The sequence below is a fragment of the Rhipicephalus sanguineus genome, chromosome 3 (genome assembly GCF_013339695.2).
Source record: "Rhipicephalus sanguineus isolate Rsan-2018 chromosome 3, BIME_Rsan_1.4, whole genome shotgun sequence".
Taxonomy (NCBI): Eukaryota; Metazoa; Arthropoda; class Arachnida; order Ixodida; family Ixodidae; genus Rhipicephalus; species Rhipicephalus sanguineus.
Window position 1 is genome coordinate 203,987,173 of NC_051178.1, and position 22,217 is coordinate 204,009,389.

General features: G+C 44.0%; 1 protein-coding gene across 2 annotated transcripts in view; it reads left to right on the forward strand.

The window, feature by feature from the left end:
* Positions 1 to 21,427, forward strand: part of LOC119388129 (hemicentin-2) — a 282,504-nt gene extending 261,077 nt beyond the window's left edge. The window contains exons 3-5 of one of the 2 annotated variants that reach the window (XM_037655779.1): positions 4,827 to 5,037; positions 10,812 to 11,105; positions 19,883 to 21,427. In XM_037655779.1, coding sequence (XP_037511707.1) covers positions 4,827 to 5,037; positions 10,812 to 11,105; positions 19,883 to 20,004 — 627 coding nt within the window. In that variant the 3' untranslated portion in view covers positions 20,005 to 21,427. Of the gene's footprint in view, positions 1 to 4,826; positions 5,038 to 10,811; positions 13,439 to 19,882 lie in introns of those variants that run through there. The other variant, XM_037655778.2, reaches the window with a different exon arrangement.
* The last annotated feature ends 790 nt before the right edge of the window (positions 21,428 to 22,217 follow it).

The following is a 22,217-nucleotide window of genomic DNA, read 5'->3' on the forward strand; positions in this document are numbered from 1 at the left end:
ATTCCATTGCAAATCTCTTCTGCGGAATCCCGTAAGGTGGCTTAGTAAATGCCACTAATTATCCATTAATGTATTCGCATGAAAAACGAGCTGAACAGCATTGCTTACCTGAGATTACTATACTAATCCGAGAACATAGCTTGCGAGAAACTTCACGACTGGCAATTTTTCAGACAACGTTTTTTTTTCCTTATCCGAATAAAACAGTTTCATTCAAACTCCGCGATCGTTTAAGCGGTTTGATATTTTTTTGTTGTCGAGGCGCATGTGGTGTGGCCACGCGACAAGTAGACGAATGATCTATTTGTGTTTACACACGCACGCGCGAAAAAGAAAGAAAGAAACGTTCGCTATCAATTTTGTACTCGCTAAATACCAATAAATTTAACATAACGCTGTCATCGTATACCTATTGCCGTAGGATAGCGCTTAATTTGCCGAGAAAACCTGTTTTTCTTTGTGTGTGCTTTTTACTTGGACGTAATGGGGTTCCTGGATTTTTCGCTTGCTGGAAAATTGGAAGCCATTATAATGTGCGTCAGGCATAATGATATTAGGTGGCAGGCAATTTCAGTTGGGTCGGTAGCAAGAAACTTGTGCTTGACATGCGCCTGTTCGAAAGTGTTATTGAGAAAATAGTGTGACTATAGCTTTAATATATACAAAGTTCAAATATTAGTATATTGTGGACCGAACGATGTTTTACTTCACGCACATATGGGTAAGGATTACAATGCGCTCCCCTTACGCAGCAAGCTTTGCCTTATGCGAAATTTACAGCTGACGCTCACGTGTACTATTTCAAATGCATGCACAATGTTTTCATGATGGAGCAGTGTTGTATATTCAGCAATGTTCTGATACACTGCGGATAATGTCAATGCGTTATTCAAAGAGCAAACCTAGATCTTGCCACACGCCTTGAAGCATTACACACCAATACATTGACACAATCGCCACAATAGTCATATCTAAAGCATGAATGACCGTGACATTTACGTCGATGGCGCACGTACGGAAACGTTGTCTTGGTCGACACAACACGAAATCCCAAAGTACGTATAAACGTTGGAGCCATAAAAGCAGTTCACATTCGACATCTCGAAAATATCCTTGGCTCGCCTCTCATGCAAAATTTTGAGAGCAGTGCCAAGAATATGCCATGTTTCCTCATACGTTTATGGGCCACTGGAAAATTTCGACAACTTCAGCGAGCCGCCTTTACCCATTCCTCTCTTCGTAATATTTGTTTTACTATCGAAAAGACAAGCCCTGCCGGCTTTCCGCCGTAAAAATCTGAATTGAGTCGTAAACAACAAGAGAAGCACCTTATTTTTTTCCCTTAAATTTCATTAGTTTGTTTTACGCAGAAAAGCGTATTGTCAGGTGCGGCCTATAGTGACACGTTAGAAGGTTTAAGAATTTAAAGGCGTTCCTCTTCTGCGTCGTTTCTCGACTATACTTGAACGAACTTTACACAGACTTCGGCTATGCGTTAATGAAGGTGTCGTTAAAATTTAGTTTGAGGGTGGAACAAGAAACAGTTTGACGACGCCCATGGCAATGGTAGAGGTGGTTGGGAATTTGTCAATTTCCTGAGCGCGCAGGAAATTTCCTGAGCATGTTAGTGTAGTATTTTATTTACTTAATTTGTTTTTGTCTTTGCCCCTTTCGCCTAACCCGCGCTTACATTGCTTGTGACAATGAAGAAGAGTCGAAGTACAGCGCTTGTTCTATCTTTGCGCGAGTCCCATGTTTCTTTCATGCTGCCACAATGCATACGTGTCAAAAAGTGGACAAGAAGCTATTATAAATTCCTTCAAACGCACTTGAATAACGAGTGTAAACGGTCACATACTAAACCTCCTGTCAAGGCCTCCTACAAATGATTGTGCTTCGAAAAGCCTCCGAGAGGCGCGTTGCTTTTCAAGAGAAGGTATAATTCTTGCTTTGCCGTTGCCCACGAGGCAATATATCACGCCTTCGCGAATCCACCTTGGGTATACAAATGCGCTGCCACGAAAAGTTATTAGGCCGTTCCATTGCCATTAATTTGTCGTTATTGTGCCGCTCATTTGCCTGTAGCTGCCGCAAAACGTGTCCGTCTCGATGCCATTAGCGCGTCATTCATTCACCACCGATTTTCATTATTGCAGGCTTCCATCCCTCTTATCAGCTCTGTCACGTGCGCTCCATGAACGCGAATAGTGTAGAAAGAAGTTTCCTATGGACTTCGAAAGGAGACACAGCCGTCGAAAAGGCGCGAAAATGTTGCTTCTTTTCGCGCCCATCGCTGTGAAGCTTCCATTAAGTCGCCGCTGCGTCTCCAAAGCGACGGCCGGGCGAAGGCGCGCGCGAGCCGCCTAAACGCGCGCGACAATTTGCCTATCAGGATTCACGGCGTGCGTGCGCCGACTAAACCCGGCGCTCCACCACTGCGGCGGTGGCCCGCTTTGGCAGCCGAGACACGAAGCAATTTGGCGTGTCCCGGCGCGTGCTTTGAATGGTTCGTCGCGTTTTCACACAGTCCCCCCGCACTACTCGCGCTATTTTTTTTCTTTTATTCCAGCGCATTTCTTTTCCTATTTCATGTCGAAGCCTTCGAGCCATCGCTATGCAGAGGAAAGATGGAAAAGCGAATGGGAATGAAGGATAGCAGGGGCGCGTGTTGATTTTGCGACTTTCTTCGCGAATGCCTGCCTCTGCACGAACCAGCCTCATGAATGCGTGCAGTGCCGCAGCTCGCGTGCGCGCGGAGACTGCATGCAGCTGCGTTGGTGGAGCGCAAAGAAAACAGAATTGCGTTACTACGGTTGCGACAGTACCGATACTGGAAAGAACCGAATCGGGAAATTAATACCTTGACATGAAAACGCAGTTTGCCATCACAGCGAATCTCCTGACATTCTACTACGTCTAGGTGAAAACTCCCACGAGAGGGCAGATTTTTTCAGTATGGTATATCGGATATTTTGCACCCGTTGACTATATTTCCTTACTCACAGAAGCTGAAAATAGAGCAGGCTTATTCAGGTGGCGTTAGTAATTAGGGACATTTTGTTTCTAGGTATAGTAGTCGTTTGGTAGTGATACTTCACATCTTACTTCCGTTATTCGATCAAGGCTTGTCTGGAGTCGGTCTGTAGCTATGCGACACTTTTTTCATCGCTTTGCCACGAATGCGTTATAAGATGTTCAATAACCATATAGAGGCTGTTTTTCATCAGCAAGTATTTCGTACGGAACGAGCGAATGCATTGTGAAAGATTTACGCCGCCCACTATATGCCGTCATTGTATATCCCGCTCTTCTGATCGCGTGTGATGAGTGCCTCGGAGAGCGAAATAGATCCGCGCGCATTCGGGTGCCCTAAAGCTGTCCTAAAATGCGCGAGGGCATGAACTAACTACAGATCAGTGCGACAAACAGTTGAGCTTCATTTTTCATAACTCCCTACAGCGACATCACTTCCTTGACCAATAGCAATCTAGAACAAATAAACGATGTCGTTTATATCTAGCATGGTTTGGTTTTCTTAACAGACTTTATAGGTTAGCCCTATGTCAAAGTAGGTTGTAAGTCGACAGAGTCAGGAATATTGCATATGACATTTTCTTTCTGTTAGTACTCTTGGGAAAAGTCCTCTACTTGGCGGCATAGCATTTCTACGTGGATTCTGTCAAGCAATCTTGAAAGAACTCGACGCCTTCGATTAAGAAGCACGAGATGGAAAATTGAATGCAGTACACGTATCATACTAGAATGGTGTCGGCGGTAGGAACACGGGCTGCCCCTGCATGGCTTACTTTCTAATCGCAGTAACGTCAGCAGTTATCTCGATAAGACTTGCGCCAGATTTTTCAAGCGCGGTTTTGTAAACTATGGCGCAAGGCTGGCTAGCGATGACACTACAAACATTATGTGCAGCCCCGAGGCCCCTTGTATTCTCAACATGAATGCTTTATAGTGGATATATGCACGCTAAGATGAACTGAAACAATGCACTGAAAATGAAAAAAAAAAAGATCTTGTGAGTCTTTTTCCACAGAAAGTGCCACATTATTTGGGATATACGCTTGAGGTATTGATATGAATCTTTTGTCACTGATACCGAGGTATGGATGCAAAATTAGAAAGAAAGTTTATTTTTCATTGAAATTGCAATTGAAGAAGCTTTTCCCAGAAAAAAGCAGGATCTGTTTCTAAAACCATGTCATAGCAAATCAAACCTAAATAATGTTTCTTTCTAGCCCGTTTTTACGCATACAAGCTAGCGATACGTACTGGAATTCGCGTTTGCATTTCCTCTGAACGCACAGAAGGTGTGCTGAATGGGTGTCTTTGTTTTGTTTGGAAGCCATTTAGGGACATGAGAGTGAACTTTTCACGAGGGTGGCCAAATGGGCTTGTTGTTCAGTCATTGTTGCAATGGTATCTGGATAGCGCAGCAAAATATGCACTCGAAAAGAAACGAAGGCAAGCGATCACTGCCTAGACTAAATAATTTCCGGGGTATCGCGTGCCAGAACCACGATACTATTTTCACGCATGCCACAGTGGAGAGCTCCGGAAATTTCGACGACCTAGGGTTTCTAACGTGCTCTGGCATACCACAGTACGCGGATCTCTAGCATTTCACCTCCATCAAAATGTGACCATCGCGGCCGGGATCAAACCCGCGTCTTTTGGGTCATCAGCCAAGAAGTACCGTAACCACTGTACAACCGTGGCGGTTTGCTTAACTGTCTCAGTCTGGCTTGCGCATAGCGATCTGATGGGCTGTCTTATATATTTGCTATACATCTCGCGTTTTCGCTTGTTCTCAGGTGTCGTGGATCAGGAGGCGGGACCTGCACGTTTTGACGGTGGGCCGGTTCACGTACACCTCAGACCAGCGGTTCCAGGCGATACACATGGACAACTCGGACCTGTGGATGCTCCAGATCCAGTATCCGCAGAAGAAGGACGCCGGAATGTACGAGTGCCAAGTCAGCACTTTGCCCAAGATCTCCCGCTTCATTGCGCTCAACGTGATCGGTGAGCACGCGCTGTACTTTTCACAAGCCCGGATGAACGAATCGGCCGAGTTACGTGGCAAAGGCCATAGCCTCTTGCGTAGGTTCACTCCACAACCGTAATAAGCTGTGTCGATTGCCTTCTTCTCCCTCCATTCACAATAATTTGTCGCGGCCATCACTAGGTGAATCAGAAGGCGTTCTTAAAGTCAGGAGAATATTAGTCAATGTACTTATGAACATAATTTAAGCGCTGTTCTATATTTTAGCCCTGAGTGAGCTGCCTGCACCTATACATTTCAACCTGAACAAACCTGGGGTATGTCTACAACCAATTTATTTGAACATAACCTTGCAGATAATAGAACGACGGAGTTGAGTACATGCAGATTTAAATTTATAAGGGCTGCTTGTAATTCCTTGATATTCGCATGCCAGTATTTCTTCAATGACACAATCGGCCAGAGGGTGGTCTTATGAAGTGCTGGAGGGCATAACTGTGTCTTAAACTCACGGCCTTTCAACAGCAGAGTTGTTTACGCCGGCCGTAAAAACTTTGGTGTCCGCGAAAAACTACAGGAGAGTATGCGCCACAGGAATTGGGCAAGCCCCACTACCAGGCATAGCAGGCGCGAGCGTTAAACGAAAACTTGCTCGGTGAATTGGAGCACGTGAAACACGTAAAAGAGAGAGAAAGAAAAAGAAAGAGATAGAGAAAAATAGAGAGAAAGAGAAAAAGAAAGCGATTGAAAGAAAGAGAAATAGAAAAACAGAAAGAAACAAAGAGGATAAGGACATAAAGGATTGAAAGACAGAGAAAGACAAAGAAAGAAACAGACTCGAAAAATAAATACAAAAAATGGAGAGCTAGGCCGAAAGAGAAAGGAAAAGAGAAATAAAGACAAACAAAGAAAGCGAGAGAAAGAGATAGAAAGAAAGATAGAAAGACAGAGATAAACATAGAGAGAGAGTGAAAGAAACGGACAAAAAAAAGAGATAGAAAAAGCAGAGAGGCCGACAGAAAGAGCAAGCAGAGAGGAATAAAGAGAAACAAAGGAAGACAGAGAAAGAGAGAAAGAAAGAGAAAGAGAGCGAAAAAAAGCCACATGTACAATCGCAGATACGTGAAACAGAGAGAAAGAGAAAAAGAAAGAAAAAAATGAAGAGAAACAAGGAAGGCACCCCAGAGTATGCTCTCCCTACAGGCTTGGCACCGCTAGTGCGAAGATGCCGTGATTTTTTTTCCCCTGCCGTTCTTTGATCTTTCTCCACTTCTCCTTCTTGCGTCCGTGTTTGTAAAAACATTAAAACAACACAAATAAAAAATTGTTGCTACTTTAACTCATTACACTGATGTAATGCGGTAGTCTTCTTTAGGTCTCTGCATCGTGACACAATAATTTGCATAGGAGAAGGTTTTTCTTCAGCCATCTTTGTATAAGTATACCTCACTGATCAACCTCCCCTTGCACGAGGATTTAAATAGTGCAGCAATGCGTTTATAGCCTTAAGCTGAGCGACGTTTATACCAAGCTTTCAGGATTCTCCTCTGTGAAGGGGTGATCGTAGTGTGCCCAGCGCCGTCGAGAGCGTTTTTCTTGCAAATCTATATCGGTGATGGAGACAGTACTTGTGCATTGTGCGATCGACTGTGGAAGTAGCATTGTGTTTGTGTGTCCTTTTTCTTCTCGCTGTCCTTTTTTTAAGCGTCTTTCCTGTATGACCTTTTATTCCTTTTTACCGATCTTTCTTAGCGCAGAGTAGCAAGCCGCGGCTTACACTGGCGAACATCTCTGCCTTCCACCGTTCTAAATACGTACAAATGAATGAATGAATGAATGAATGAATGAATGAATGAATGAATGAATGAATGAATGAATGAATGAATGAATGAGTGTCTGCGTAACCTTCCTACCATTTGTAATCATTGATGGTTGAATTACCTCGTATAAATATTGATGATCTCGCATGGTTTGGTTATTTGTCTCATTTTACTTGGGCTCATTATACTGTTAAGTAGCAGGAGAAAGCAAAATAACACACAGATGTCTGCATAAGAATACTGGAGAGACTGCTTTACGTGTACTGAAAACCTAACCCCTAAACATCAGCCAAGGAAACGACACCGATGACACTGCAGCACACACACCACGCTTTTCTCGTACACACACACACACACACACATGTATATATATATATATATATATATATATATATATATATATATATATATATATATATATATATATATATATATATATATATATATATATATATAAAGGAAAAATGAATCTTCAAAATATACGTATTCCCAGCTGGTCGAATGTTTAGTTATACATTGTGTCTAGAATTAGTCAGTGTGGAAGTACCACCGAAGAAAACCAATACCCGTCTGGTTTTCACGCTATTCGCTTAAGAGGGAAACGTACTGCAATTCCATATATATATATATATATATATATATATATATATATATATATATATATATATATATATATATATATATATATATATATATTTATATATATATATGGAATTGCAGTACGTTTCCCTCTTAAGCGAATAGCGTGTAAACCAGACGGGTATTGGTTTTCTTCGGTGGTACTTCCACACTGACTAATTCTAGACACAATGTATAACTAAACATTCGACCAGCTGGGAATACGTATATTTTGCAGATTTATTTTTCCTTTACATTTTCGAAAAAACGTTGTTTACAAAGCGCGTGTCCGCTTCAGGTTATAGACTTCGCATAATGCGTTCGTCGAGACCACCTGCTTAAACAGCAGCCGTTCGAGCTTTCCACCAATCGTGTGAGGGGGCCGCACTGTCTTTCGAAGCAGACAAACGGTGTTCTCGTTTTAATCTCACTGTTAAGCACATTCTCTTCTTCAGAGTGGTAAGCGTGCTGAAACAGAGGAAGCAAGTGCAAGTAGACAAAGAGCGGACACTGAGATTACAAGACGCGAGAGAGTGCAGAACCAATAACAAAACGCCACACAGGAACGAAGTATCTCACTGAAGTAGATGAGCTCTCAGCCGGAGCAAACAGCGGAGCTCGCGAATTCATTTGTATGGAGTCGACTCTTTTGTTCCACGCTATCCTCTCTTGATTCGAGCTGCAGCGGGTCACTGCTTGACGAGTACAAAAGAAAAAAGAGAGACGGGAAGATATGGAAAGCAGATTTGATTGTGTTCTTTGCTGAATGTCATTACCGAAACGATGGAGGAGCACGCTCATCGCCCCCTCTTTCTCGGCAGCCCCCGTCGGTTCTAGGCATCGCCGCGCCCGCTGCCGTGCGGTGCCTGATAGAATTGGAAATTCGCGACACTGGCTCGGTCGAGAAGAGAAATCTACCAGCGGTGACGGCGACGAGGACGCACTGCCGAACGTGCGAGCTAGGTGCGCGGTCGTCACACTGTTTGCAGCGAACAGCGGTGTGCGCTGATCGTGACGTATTTCGATGCGGCGCCCGACGGAATAGAATTGGCCGAGCCGCGGTATTTCGGTAGCGCCCTCCACTTCGTTCGCACTTCCTCCGAGTCTACATCACGGTCCCGCACACATTTCTTTCGTTTGTTCGATCGCTTCTTTATTTATTTATCTTTATCCGCTCCACGGCTTGTTGTACCAGGCGCTTGTGTAGCGCCCCTTGTCCACTACTCGTTTTCAGTAAAGGCAGATTTTGTTTTAGGAGGGTAAACTGCAGGTGAGCGTATGTAAGTGGGTCGATCTAAATATATTCGCTGAAGTTCCTTATTCTGTTTTTTTTATTCCCGTGTTTATATGTCTCATGTGAATACACGTATGTGTTTGCTCTAGTGCGTGGTCATGGGATGTAGAACATTTAGTTCGTAAGAAAGAGAGCTTGCAAGCGAGATGCGCAAGGAGTGGCTATGAACATGCTTGGTTGCATCGAAACACTTATTTACTTCTCTATATACAGACACAATCAGCTGTTCGTATATGCGGTAGCAGCTTATACTGTGGTCGATAGTCACCACCATGCTCGACTGTATATGTATACATTGGCTCTGTCTGTTTCACACGTTGCACTCTCGTTTACCTAAGCGCTTACATCGCGTCCTATTGATGCGCATATATTGACTTTTTTGTGTTACTTTGTACACGAGCGTGAGGGCCTAGCTCGTTCAGTTTTTATGCGCATTTGCCTCACATCGTTTCCATGAAGCTATTAGCCTTGCCAAATTCTTGTCTCCTATGTCCCACCGATGCCGTTTCGGTGTTTAGCGTACCCGCCGTCGTTACACGAGTAAATATTTTCATTTCCAGTCACAAAGCACACAATATAAGCACCACAACTCTTCCTCTGACGATTTGGAGTCGTATTTACAAACATTCCTGCGCTATAGCGCTTCGCATAAGAATAAGCGCCAGCCGATTGTGATGCGGGATACTTTATGAACGAAAGCAGCCGGCCTATGGGAAACATCGCTTACGAAAAGAAACGCCTCGCGGATTTGGTTCTAGATCGCTTATGCTGTCATATGCAGCGACAGCCGCTCGATTGTCCAAACATTCCTGCCGCCTCAGAACGCATAAAAGGGGTGTATAATCTACAGCTCGAGTGTTAGTAGTGCAAGCTAGACATTTACATCCCCTTTCCCCTTCCCAAGTACAAGAAAGCAAACCGGAAGCTTCCTCTGGTTAACCTCCCTGTCTTTCCTTTCTCTCTCTGTCTCTTGGCAAGAGCGCACCTCACAACGAGGACCTTCGTAGAAACAAGGACACAATAAAGTGCTGTCCTGTATACTCTAATGTACTACGATAATTGTCCAATATTTTGTATGCTGAAAATAATGCGGTTTACCCTACATGCTTATAATAAATAGGACACGAATTTGCAATGGCCCTGTCACGTTGCCTTCACAATACATGGTGACTGAAACTTTGCAACGTTCAGCGAAATTTTGCTGATAAATTTAAGGAATTGCGTCGTTATATTTTGTACGGAGAGACACCCCTGTCGTACCGTTAAAAAAGCATTTGCTTGGAAATTAAGAACCAATTTATTCTTAACATTATTTTGTGATAGAATGGCTTTGACGGTGTTATCGCAGTCGCCATTCTATTTCAACTCCATGCACTACACCGCCTTTAGAGAATCAAAAAGCGTGCACCCCCTTCTTAAATATCGTAGATCAGGGGTCTCAAACACGCAGCCCGCGGTCCTTTCGCTAGCGGCCCGGCTCGCACATGACTGTCTTCGTCCCATATTTTTTGTCCCAATGAACAAGTGAGCTCTCCGGTCGAGGATGACAGATGAACACCTGCGATCGGCCATAAAGATTTACTCCGCACAAGTTAACGCAGACGTTTCTTCTCCCGTCGCAGCTAAGCGTCGCTAGGCATTATGCCAGCGGGTTTGCAATTTTAGCAGTTATCTTGTACTCTAGAAGGAATAAAGTTTTGTGACTTTGCTAAATGATAGCCGCATTATCTTCTCCTCTGTTGCGATTAATAACGCTTTGTCCAGGTAAGCTAAACCGACGTGACGGGCCTGAAGCGTTTCTTTCGTGAAGCACCCAAGCGGTCACAATTTGTTGAGACATAGCCGTGGAGCAAAAAAGTTCTATAATTCAAAATTTCAAGAAGTTCTATAAATTTTAGCCATCGTAGTGGTCAGTATCGACGTATTTCTCGAGTAGTGATGCCAAATTCCCTTCAGAAATGACCTCTATGTAAGATATTACTCCGTAACGCTACGGCATTTATATCGCATGTACCACTAAATTGCCTTTAACTATTTTCTGTGTTCTGCAACGTCTACGCAGTGAGCAAGGCGAACATCGCCGGCGGCCCGACACTCTACCTGAACAGCGGTAGCACCTTGAACCTGACCTGCGAGGTGATGGAGAGCCCGGTGCCTCCCGACTACGTATTCTGGTACCACGACGCGCGCGTCATCAACTACGACATCCAGCACGGAGTCTCGGTGCAGACGGAGAAGTCGCCGCGAACGCAAAGCCGCCTGCTGATTGCCAACGCGCAGCCCCACGACTCCGGAAACTACTCGTGCGTGCCATCGAACGCCGAGCCTGCTAGCATCGTCGTCCACGTGTTGAACGGTGAGAAACCGGCGTCGCTCGTCACCCGGGTCGTTTCGCAAGAGCACGGAGAAGAGAGCGAATCCTCCACAGTCGCTGGTGTTCCTCGGAACACAACCAGGCGTAATGAAACATCTCCTGAACCTGAATGGGATGTATGCGAGTTTTTCAAGAAAGTGGGACGGTTCCTGACGTCTTCCGTTGGTTATTTTACTACCTAGCATCCATCAAACGGTATTATGGATACTCACGGAAAAGTTTTGCTGGCGCACAACGGCTACCATGGCTAGAATTTGGAATAGCAGGTTCTTTCCTGTGTGTTACCCTAAATTTTGTAATCTGTTCAAATCCATTGAATTGCATATTTTGTTCATGCGGTTCCAAAAATGGTTATTATGAGAAGAGCTGCGACCTAAGGAGATTGTTGCGGGATCATTGCTGAATTTTCTGCTGTGGAGAGTTTTTGTAAGTTGCGTATATCAGCTGCCTTACTTATGCGAGGTCTAAACAATAGAAAAGCAATAGAAAATTAGATAAGAAAAGGGTGTTGTGTTCGAAATATTAGGTAGTCCTATAAAGAAGGTAAATCAACGATATTTTGTGTAATTCTGTTTTATAGTAATGCGAATAATATTGGAGGGAAACAGCGCGAAATACGAAAGACCAGGCAGAGAAGGACACATACAACAGCGCTGACTTACAACAAAAGCTTATTCGTCAAACCACGCATTATATACCTGCGCAGTCTTATATACCTGGTCTTTCGTCTTTCGCGCCGTTTCCCTCCAATATGTCGTACCAACTCGCCCAAGCAACCACTTTAGTGAATAATATCTTGTACTCATGGTGAAGGCACTTTTGCAGCAAAGGTACCGATAAATATTTGTTCTTTAGGGGAATCCTTGCTAAATAGAAAAATTGGAGATAGCTGTGGGCCGTATTAAACGTTCAGCAGTGAAATAGTTCTCTTGAAGATATATAATTAGAACATAGCGGTTTAATCACCCGAACAAAATATCTTTTATTTTCGTAGTTGCAGCCGTGGCAGATGATAGCGAAGAGAGAGGGGGAGAAGGCTGAAAAGACAGCCAGGGAATTTAACCAGACGGTGTGAGACTCTCGGCTATTTGTCCAAGATAATAATTTAGCACAATATGCAAGTTTTTGCCATTCTCCGTAGCACGCACTTACAGCAAAACGGTCATTTAAAGTAAGACAGTGAAATCAAAAGAAGTAGTTTGAATAGTGTGCAGTCCTACAGCACTGAATACAGCTAACTTACAAAAGTCTTGGCTGAAAGTAGTAGGATGAAACAATTTTTTTACGTAAGTCTAAAGCCGCGTGAGAATTGATGCTTAAAATGTATGAAAAATCCATGAAGAATCATTAAAATGCATGTTTGTGCGCATGCAAAGCGGGGCCAACGTTGAGATCCTTGCTTACTTATGTATTCTCCATATCTTTACTACAACTGGAGTGTTGCGCTGCGTTTGTTGGAATTAAATTCATGGAGAGGATTTTTTACATTGAAGCATAGAACGCTCTGCAAACAACCTCTTTAAAAAATAAGCGTCAGAATTTTATATGGCCATAGTAAGTATTTCTTGGTAACTTTTTACGAGTTTTGCATGGTGTGTTGTGTATATGTTGGCTGTACTGCAATTTTTCGCTAATGCCATCCTGGCTGGCACTTTGTGCATGCCATGCTATCGACACATCAGCATAGTCTTCTTCATGGCGCTTTGGAGATGTCAGTAACCACGACAGTATAAGTATACAGATAATACACCGACGTGGGCAGGATGCGGTCAATACATAACTGCCCATGTTTATTATTCTCCGTTTCAGTTTCAATTTAGCAATGAGTGTTCAACGTCACAGTGCCAAACACTGCTTTGCAATTTCACATTGGTCTCGTTGAATGCCTGTTGGGTGTTGTTTTTTGTATTAATTTGCATGAAGCTACTATTGTTTGTCGTACCATATTCTGTCCTTGTTTTGTTTAGGATTCTGGCTTTTGTGCTGCAGGTTTCATTATGAGTCTTGTGTTCGGCAAGTGTCTCTTTTTTTTTCTTATTTGTTTACGTTGCTTGCATGTGATTGATCGCATAAATAATTATTTTCGTGCCAGCACGTTCTTTCTTATGTTTTGGATCTGTTCAATGAACACACTGTGAGAATGATCTGTGTGCATCTTGTTTTGTATCAATAAACTCGTTCTTTTCTGGCTCAACTGACATCAAAAAGTTGTTCCTGTGGGATCAGGGAGAGAAAGAGAGGGAGAGAGATACTGTCTGCGACACAGTTGACAACGGCCATCAGGACAGTTCCTGCTTCGGAGCTCATTTGTCGTTTCCGAGAAGTTCCGAGTGCGCTGAGAGCACGTCATTTCAGAGCGTAACCCTTTTTTCCCCTCGCACAGAGAATGGCAGGAGAATGCAAAACCAGCAGCGAAAGGAACGAGCGCAGAGATCAGGAACCGAAAGGCTTTTCTGGCCTGCTGTGGGGGCCTCAACTCGACAGCGGCGGCGGCGACACTCGCTCATAAGCTTGCCTCCGGGGCGCCCTTCCACTAATGACCCCTGACGAATTCGGAGCAGGGCGACGCCACAGTGCTGCGTTGACAATGATGGATCAATACGGCGCTCTCCATTGATTAGAACTCTCCACGCGCGCCAAAACTTCATGTTATGAATTCGTGAAGTTCATTTTATGTAAGCCTTTGTCGCAGTCCGTGGCCGTTGTTTGCGCAGTGTCTACATAAAAAACAAAGTGTAGCGCGCGCAGAGGCACGAGCGGCAAATTGCGCGAATGTGTGCCGCTCCTTTTGTCGTTAATTTTGCCCCGGCTTCTCTCTCGGCTCCGGGTCTTCGTGCCGCTGCGATGGTCGGTTGCTGCCACGCTCTAACGATGTTGACATATTTCGCAAAAACAAGGGAGAGCGTGCATGCCGGCGCGAGCGCGAACGTCGCCGTCTCGCGCAGGCGAGAAAAGCAGCGAGGATAGAAAACGGCATGCGGCTGGAAAAAAAAAAAGAAACATGAAGAATGGCTAATTTAGCCAACAAGTTTTATCACAGTCGTGCATTTTTTATCGTTACAACTTTGCCCGCTTGGATATAACTTGTCGCTCTTACGGTTCCGCCTTTTTTAAGAGGCAGTCAAGTCTGTCGTGAACGTGACGTTTGCGTATTCATTGTTTACATAGTTCCTCGGCACGTGCAAGAACTTTGTTTTCACTCTATGCGTATACAAGCGGTACACGACAGAAATATTGCACTAGAATGGGAGCACTTCCGAAGGTTGCTCTAGCGAAAGAATGCCTTTTCCAAAACTAGGACAAGGGAAATTAGGTGTTGACGTGTTTTAGATGCACCGGTTGCTCCTCATTTGCGAGTGAAATAAGGAAAACATTTTGCGTTAAGGAATGTTGAAAGAAGAGTTCGTGCAGTACATTTAACAAGTGCTCACTTTCAAATGAATTTTGGAAGAGAAATTAAGTTCAACATCAAGGAGAGAATAAATATACAAATGGAGCCTTACTTCATGAACAGCAGCAGCAGCACACAACGCAATGCGGTATCAGCAAACGACTGTTCCCCAGTTCATATATAGTATATAGCCATTAGTTTTTTTTTCTCTATTCACAAGTGAAAGAAGAATAAATGTGCATGTTTTTTTTTCTTTTTCGCCCATGTACGAAGCGATTGAAACGCTGTTAACTCCTTAGTTCTTTTGTTCAGCCATTATCTTTCGTTCAACGCTGCTTATGAACCAGCACATTGTGTTCTGATGCATCCCGACCAAAAAGTAAGTTTCGGTTTTGTTATATTTATGCTAAGTTATAATGCAACTTGTTACAAGAGTTCAATATGTGTCATCTCGCTCAAACACAAACAAAAAGGATACAGACTTTTAGGATCGAATGCGTTCCAAATCTTTGAGGACGTTACCACCTGGGCATTACAAATGGACCAATTGTGTCCCCGAATATACAAAATGTTTCGAAAAACACACTGAAGTGTATATATTGCACATTTGTTGAACACGAAACGTCATAAAGATTGCTTGATCAAAATAAAGGCAGATAAAAATAAATGTTTGTATGTGGATTGTGTTTACTTTCATACCTTGCTTCGTCATAGATTTGCCCTCTCAGTGATTTTATTTCATGTTTGATATCAATTTTTATTAATGTTAATATGACGTGAAAATGGGAGGCCATCATTTATGAAGCTTTTACATTTATGGTGTATAACTACATTTATTTCTCTATTTCGACTACAATAATGAGCAAAATCACATGACTCGTGTCGATATTTACTGGTAGCCTGCATTTTAATAATTGGATTGTTTAGATTGTTTAATAAAATAAACGCACCTAAGAACAGTGCCGCCTGCTAGTGGCCAATTCAGACTAGGTAAGCTGCGAAAAAAGAAGGAACTCTAAAATCATTCAAGGTAAGAAATTAAAGGCCAGCACAGTTTCTTTTAGCTGAATATATTGAAGAAATATTTTGTTCTAAGTACACGACTTATAGGCGCTGTAGTTGTGACTGCAGTATTCCAGCGTAGAGGAAGCAACAGTGTTGCCGTAAAGCAATACAGCAGAAGCCCGCTGATGCGCGACGAGTCCGACCGCGAACCGCGCGGTTCCTCCTACAAATAACGACGATGAGTCCACGCCAATGCGACGGCGGATACAAACGCTAATCTCGAAGGCCTTACTTTCGCGAGTGCAAAGAACAAGTTTAAAACAAATTACGTCATACCCGCCATCTGTGCAATACGAATCTCGAAGGCTATACATTTGTTCGCGGCAACTACGTTATGCGTGTCGCTTGCGTGATTCATGCACCTTGGCCTGGTCAAGCCAGGTCAAGCTGTGTGAAAAGTCAACATGGCCGCTCTCTTCCATGGTCGCTCGGCCGCCTCGGAACGCACTTCGGGACGTATCATGCGGGAATGGTCACGCAGTTGCGGCGTAGCAACGGGGTTCCCAATACATTGTATCCTATGGGAGCTATGTCAGGACCGGCGGAAAACGACGTAACAGCCGGGAAAACGCACTAGTGAGGAACTTAACAGTGGGGTTCTGCTGTATTTAAATCAGAAGAAAAATCTCATCGGGATACAGTTGCGAATAGGTAGCCTCAAACCGAAGATTTCGAAGTACTGCGATGACTGAGAAGCTCCCGCGAGTATGAAGCGTTTTCGAGCCAAGTATTTTCTTATATCGTAGAAAGCACGCCATGGTGCAATATTGAAAGAAACAATAAGTTGCCGGATTGGATACACTGAACGTAAATCGATATACTCTTATGTCGAGAATATGCAACACCGTCTGCATTTTGTTTTATTTTATTTTCACTTTTCCGAATGCTATTCATCATAAATTTCTCGTGCAATCCACTGCGGTGCTGGCATAGGTAAGAAATTTAAAATGATCTCATTTCTGTGCCCCTCGTAAGCCCTTAAGTAAAAAGAATATGCAGGTTGAACGCACATATAAGAACGCATTCAGACAGCCGAAAACTCGAAGGGACAGGTAATTAAATGATAGGCAAGCAATGACGATGCATACATCTGGTTTTATTTACATCCTGTGTGTAGTTTGGCCTTGTGCAACACCTTCTGTTTGCATCGCAGCTTTAACATGATGCTTTTTTTACATTGATGTACGGCACAGTTCGCATGCTGTGCCGAAAAGCAAAGACGAAATCTTGATAATTATAAGCCTGAGACGCGCACACTGCAATCTCAAAAGGCTGAAAGTGACGTATGAGGTATGTCGAGGGTAGAATTTTTATGAGAGGCGTAAGCATTGTAATTGGAGTATATGCGTAAATATGGTTAACATGATGAGCATTCATAGTATCTGTAGACAGTGCCCACCTGATATGGTCTCAGTAGAGATTGGTAGTATTGTAAAGAAGTAAATTTATTGTGCCCTTGTATTTCCTGAAGGAACAGCATAGATCAATAAAAGGATATCGTATTTAAGGATACTTTTATACGATATGCTGAAGGTACGTTCTGGAACGCAGCACGGCTATGAAACAATGTTTCGGTATTTTGAAAAAAAGATAATGACAAAGCGCATTGATAAGAAGGCTAGCCTGTAAGTTTCATTCGGAGCTTTTAAAGAGCTCAGTTTCAGTTATGAAATCATAAATTTTGCAGCTTCAAAAGTTATCTTCACTGTTGCCCGTCTAAACCATAATTGAGAAGTCTGATAGTGAGCGCGCCAGGTGGCGCTTTTCTTTATCGTAAGCATAATTTAGTTATGAGATATGGGTAGAGCAGAAATTTCTGCGCCACGTTAACCCTCAAATGGGAAGATTTTTTTAATGTTTAGTTCATGTAGCTTAGAGCGTGATCTTATGCGAATAACGCGGTACCTAACTCCCCTACTTGACGAGAAACGGCACTCCATATATGCTGACCATAATCGATATGTGTAGCTGCTTCATAATTACAGATTCCTTGGGCCCAAAATACCAACCGTCAATAAAAGTAACGCTTATCGTTGCAAGTTTGCCTATGCTGCAAACGCTGCAAAGCATCGCTGTTTGCTGTGTCTTAAAGACATTTGCAAGCAACAGGCAGTACTGCACACAACTGCAACTATCAAGAAAGCTGAAGGTACGCGGAAATATACAGCGGAAGTATCGGGTTTTGTTTGACTCAAGCGAAGCTTAAGCTAACAGTGGCGTAGCCAGAAATTTCGGGGGGGGGGGGGGGGTTCAATTGTATATTGTGTATGTTCGTGCGTGCGTTTGCGTTCGTGTATATACACATGCAAAATTGAAAATTTTCGGAGGGAAGGATGTGTGGACTCCAGGACAAGCTAATACAGCTACCATAAGATGCAGCGTAATACCACCGAGGAACTATCCCTCGGAATCTCATCCCACTGAAGCGGCTAAAGGATAGACTCTGTTACTACAGTGCACGCAGCTAGTTAGTTGACGTTGGGAAAGTGTTTACGTTCGCGCTTACTTTTTCTCTGCATTGAGTTTTTTGGGCAGCTATAATACTTAGTGTAGTATCAGTGCACACAGATAATACCTGTTCGCTAAGCATACAACACAGTGGTCCGGTCTTGACTAGAAAGCCAGTAACTATATGCCTCTCTGCCCTCTAAGCCTATACTCCGAGTCTTCGGAGTCTTGCGTGAGGCAGCAGAATATAGCGCATTGCAGCGTCGCGACAGACTTTCTTACTTGCCGACCTTTCTCATTTTTCCAGGTCCTTGTCTAATATATAGACCAGCGCAGCATAGTAAACACAGAAAGATTTGTTTGCTTTCCATGATGACTTGTTCTGCTGTGTTCATTTCTTGCGCAAAGTTTATCCCTCGGAAACATCGGGCTATTTTGTGTGTTTGTGTATTTTTTGCATCAAAAGGACGAATACGCGCTCCTAGAGCTTCAACCTTCTTCTTTTCTTTCTTTTTTTTTGATTGTTGGAAATTGCGTTCGTAACAGTGCACTAGATTTATGTACACTGACCTGCAGTGGCCCCAGTTGCGGCAGGGGATACATTTCTTCTTTTATTTTATTTAGGTGGATTTTATTTTTATCACTGGCCTTGTACAAAATATATGACTGAATAAGTTCTGTAGTACTTTGAAGAAATGCAGAATCATGAGTTAGCGAGCTTGTGTACATAATCTAACAAATTATTTAAGCTAAACATTCCCAGTGTCAAGAAGTTTGCTATAAGCTTAGCTCGGAACGAAAGTGTTCATTTTAGTAAAGCTAATTATGATTTAGTCAAAATCGCAATATCACTAACCGAAAAAAAGCTAAAGTCGGCCCATAGCTGCAGAGGTAATATATGAATGAAACCAATCAGCTCTTATTTCCACAAGAGCATGAAGAAAAAAACCGATACAGAGGGAAGAAACGTCACATACAAGAATAAACGTAAAATATATTTGTGCCGCCTAGAATCGAGTACTGGATTAAGCGCTGCCTCTATTGCAAAGCTTTTATTTCTAGGGCTATAGCTTCCGTAATGGCACTCTGAAGAGGAAAAGTATTTTTTGATGATTAGGGAATTACCCTTTCACAAGTCTAGAAGCACAAATCTTGTGCTTGGTAAGCAAAAAACACGCTTGGTTATCGAAAAAACGCGCAAAAAAAGTGCAGGTGGCGACGCCTCCTTGCAGTTCCCATACCAGCTGGCTGTGACGTCACAGATTTTGACGGCGTCTACAAGAGCCTAGACAGATTTTAATCGGTAAAAATGAAAGTCATTGTCCTCTGAGCGGACCTGAGGCTTAAAGTACCAAGTTTCAGATTTCCATGAGCCAATGTGGCCAAAACGCTTAAAAAAAAATTGTGGTCTCTGACGCGACGCAGAATTCCCTTCCAGAGATTTCAGCACGAATTCAAACACGAATCTTTGACCGCCATTATCTCTTTTATTACTAAACCTATGGTGGTTAAATTAGCGTCAGTAGAGGTCTTGAAGAATAATTTACCCGTGTAACTTGATTCGTTGTTCCACTTTACTGTCCCTATAAAATGAGATGAACCCGCCACGGTGGGATAGTGGTCATGCTGCGCGACTGCTGACCCGAAGGTCGCGGGATCGAATCCCGGCCGCGGCGGCCGCATTTTCGACGGAGGCGAAATGCTAGAGGCCCGTGGGCTTAGATCTAAGTGCACGTTAAAGAACCCCAGGGGGTATAGAAATTTCCGGAGCTCTCCACTACGGCGTCCCTCATAACGATATCGTGGTTTTGGGACGTAAGCTCCCAAAAATAACTGTTGTTATCCACGTTCGCAGGCGAGAACCCTGCGGCCATGCAGCACGGCAAGCACCCGTCGGCGGCCATGTGCGCCCGGTCGGCGCCGTTCACGCTGTTCGCCGTGGCATTGTGTCTCCAGGTGTGCTCGAGGCGCCGGTGACGAGCGACAGGCCGCCACCCAGACGAGCCGGACGTTGTGACAAACTAAAACGGCGCTCGACGCCGTGTCGTGCGTGACGGGAGAGACGACGCACACCCGGAGAGACATCACAGCCGCGGAGAGGCGTCGAGCAGCGGTGTTCTCGTGGCGGCGGCCCCCCAGTGGTGACGAGTGCGGCGCCTACAAGAGACTAAAGGGGTCGAGTCGAGTGAACGGTTTGCCTCGCGATGGGAGTGATAAGGGCTACGGAGCACTTGTTTTCGAGCTAGAGCACTCACTATACTTGACACTTCGAGCCACGTCCGTACAATACACCGAGCTGCAGACACCGCTCGTGGGGCTACCCGCTCTCACACATACGCGCGTTGTTGTTACGGGAGAAGCAATCACCCCGACGAGTTTCACCGACTCAGCGGACATTTTTTTCTAATTTATTTCGTCTTTCTTTCATCAGACTTTGTGCTTTGTCGCGGGTGATACACCTCGATTCTCTCTCGGGTGGAAAGAAAAAAAACAAAAAAAAAAGAAGTCAGCGCGGCGTTGTTTAGTGTTTTTCGGTCTCTTGATGTTGAGACTTGAGACGACGGTGAGAGCACGCGGAGTGGACGAAGCACGTCGACATGGAGACGATGCCTCGGGCAGTGTTGCGAACTAAGAACATGCAGTGCCCACCTGATACAGCTACTGTTCTCCACGTGGCCTCCATGAACAACGACGAAACAGACGAGAGTTATGTGACCCTGTTTGAGTCGTCATATCGTTGAACGTGGCGCCGCAAGTGTATACAATGTACGAAAAGGTAATGACCCATAAACAAAACGACGATGTCCTGAGAATCGTGTTATCTCCACTGGAGTGTGCGAGCAGGCGTGGCGCACTTAATGTCTAAATCAAGAAAAAAAAACTGAATATCTTTGGACCGTGTAAAGGAAAAGGGAAGAAAATGTTTAGTGTCGCGGTGTACCGGGAGCGTAGAAGCATGCATTGTACGCACAGCACAGGTTCCTGGCTCAATAACGTGCACCGGTGCTCAATGGCACAAGATATAAAGCGGAAAATTACACTCGTTTAATTACATTGCTTTATTTAGGCCTCTACTCACATACATCAACGTTACCTACGTTCTAGATCACACTGCTGTTTCATCGCTAGGTTCAGGACCACCAGAAACCGGCTTATTTTGAAATAGTGCCCTTCATCGTGCGCACACTCGGTTTCTTCTAGTTGGACAATGTCGCAGCAGGCACAACCAAGTCGCACGATTTGGTCACAGGCGTCTGCGAATCTCCTTCAGCTGTTTTTTTCCTTGAAATTTTAGAAACAGAGTGAGTTTTTGTAAGTATTGGATTTTAACTGCTGCTTCCTGTAACAGTGGTTGTAAAGGATATCGCGGGTTGACCATTAAAGTGTAAAGTTGTTTGTTTGTAGCGTGTCTTTCTTCCAAGTCACATGCGCTATGGTATTCCTGCTCGGCAGAATCCTGGCGTCCAGACTTCTGTGCCGAAATACACATATACTACAGGACACCAGTGAGATTGGTCAACTTACCCTGCTTTTGATGATAAGATGCCATCATCCCAAACATCCACTAAAGCAAGATGGTGCCGCTTTACCATACGCTGTATAACACCAAGCACTGCTCTGGCCGGGAATGACAAACTAAGTCTTCAAGAAAGAAACGAACGAGTCTGTAATAAGTTCGTGCAGACCAGCGAGAATATTTATGTAATCACTGGATCTGCATATTAAGCTGAGCTTAACCATAGGCTAAGCTCAGCTTAACCTCGCTACCTTGCGAAAAGGCAGCGAGGCACTGGAAGTGGTAAAAGAATACGTCTACTTAGGAGTCAGGACAGGTAGTGACCGCAGAGCAAAATCATGAGACTAAAGTGCAGTTGAAACTTGATTTAACGAAGTGATGGGGTCGCTCGAACTTTTTCGTTAAATTGGGAATTTTGTAAAATCGGGGAGGAATTTTTAGTCCTCCTAAATCTAAAATTTTAATGCAGAGGAACCCGGAATCTACGACGGCATTATTTATGTCGGCAACGCATTCCTGCGCGTCTGAAAAGTACGCGAGGGCGGCCCGAGGGCGGCCCAGACATAGGGGACACCATGTCAGGGCGATGCAGGCCAGGTGGATGGCCACGTGGAGTTATGACCGTCTAGCGATATGCGATGACGCGGAGAACGTATGCGGGGACTGCATCAGC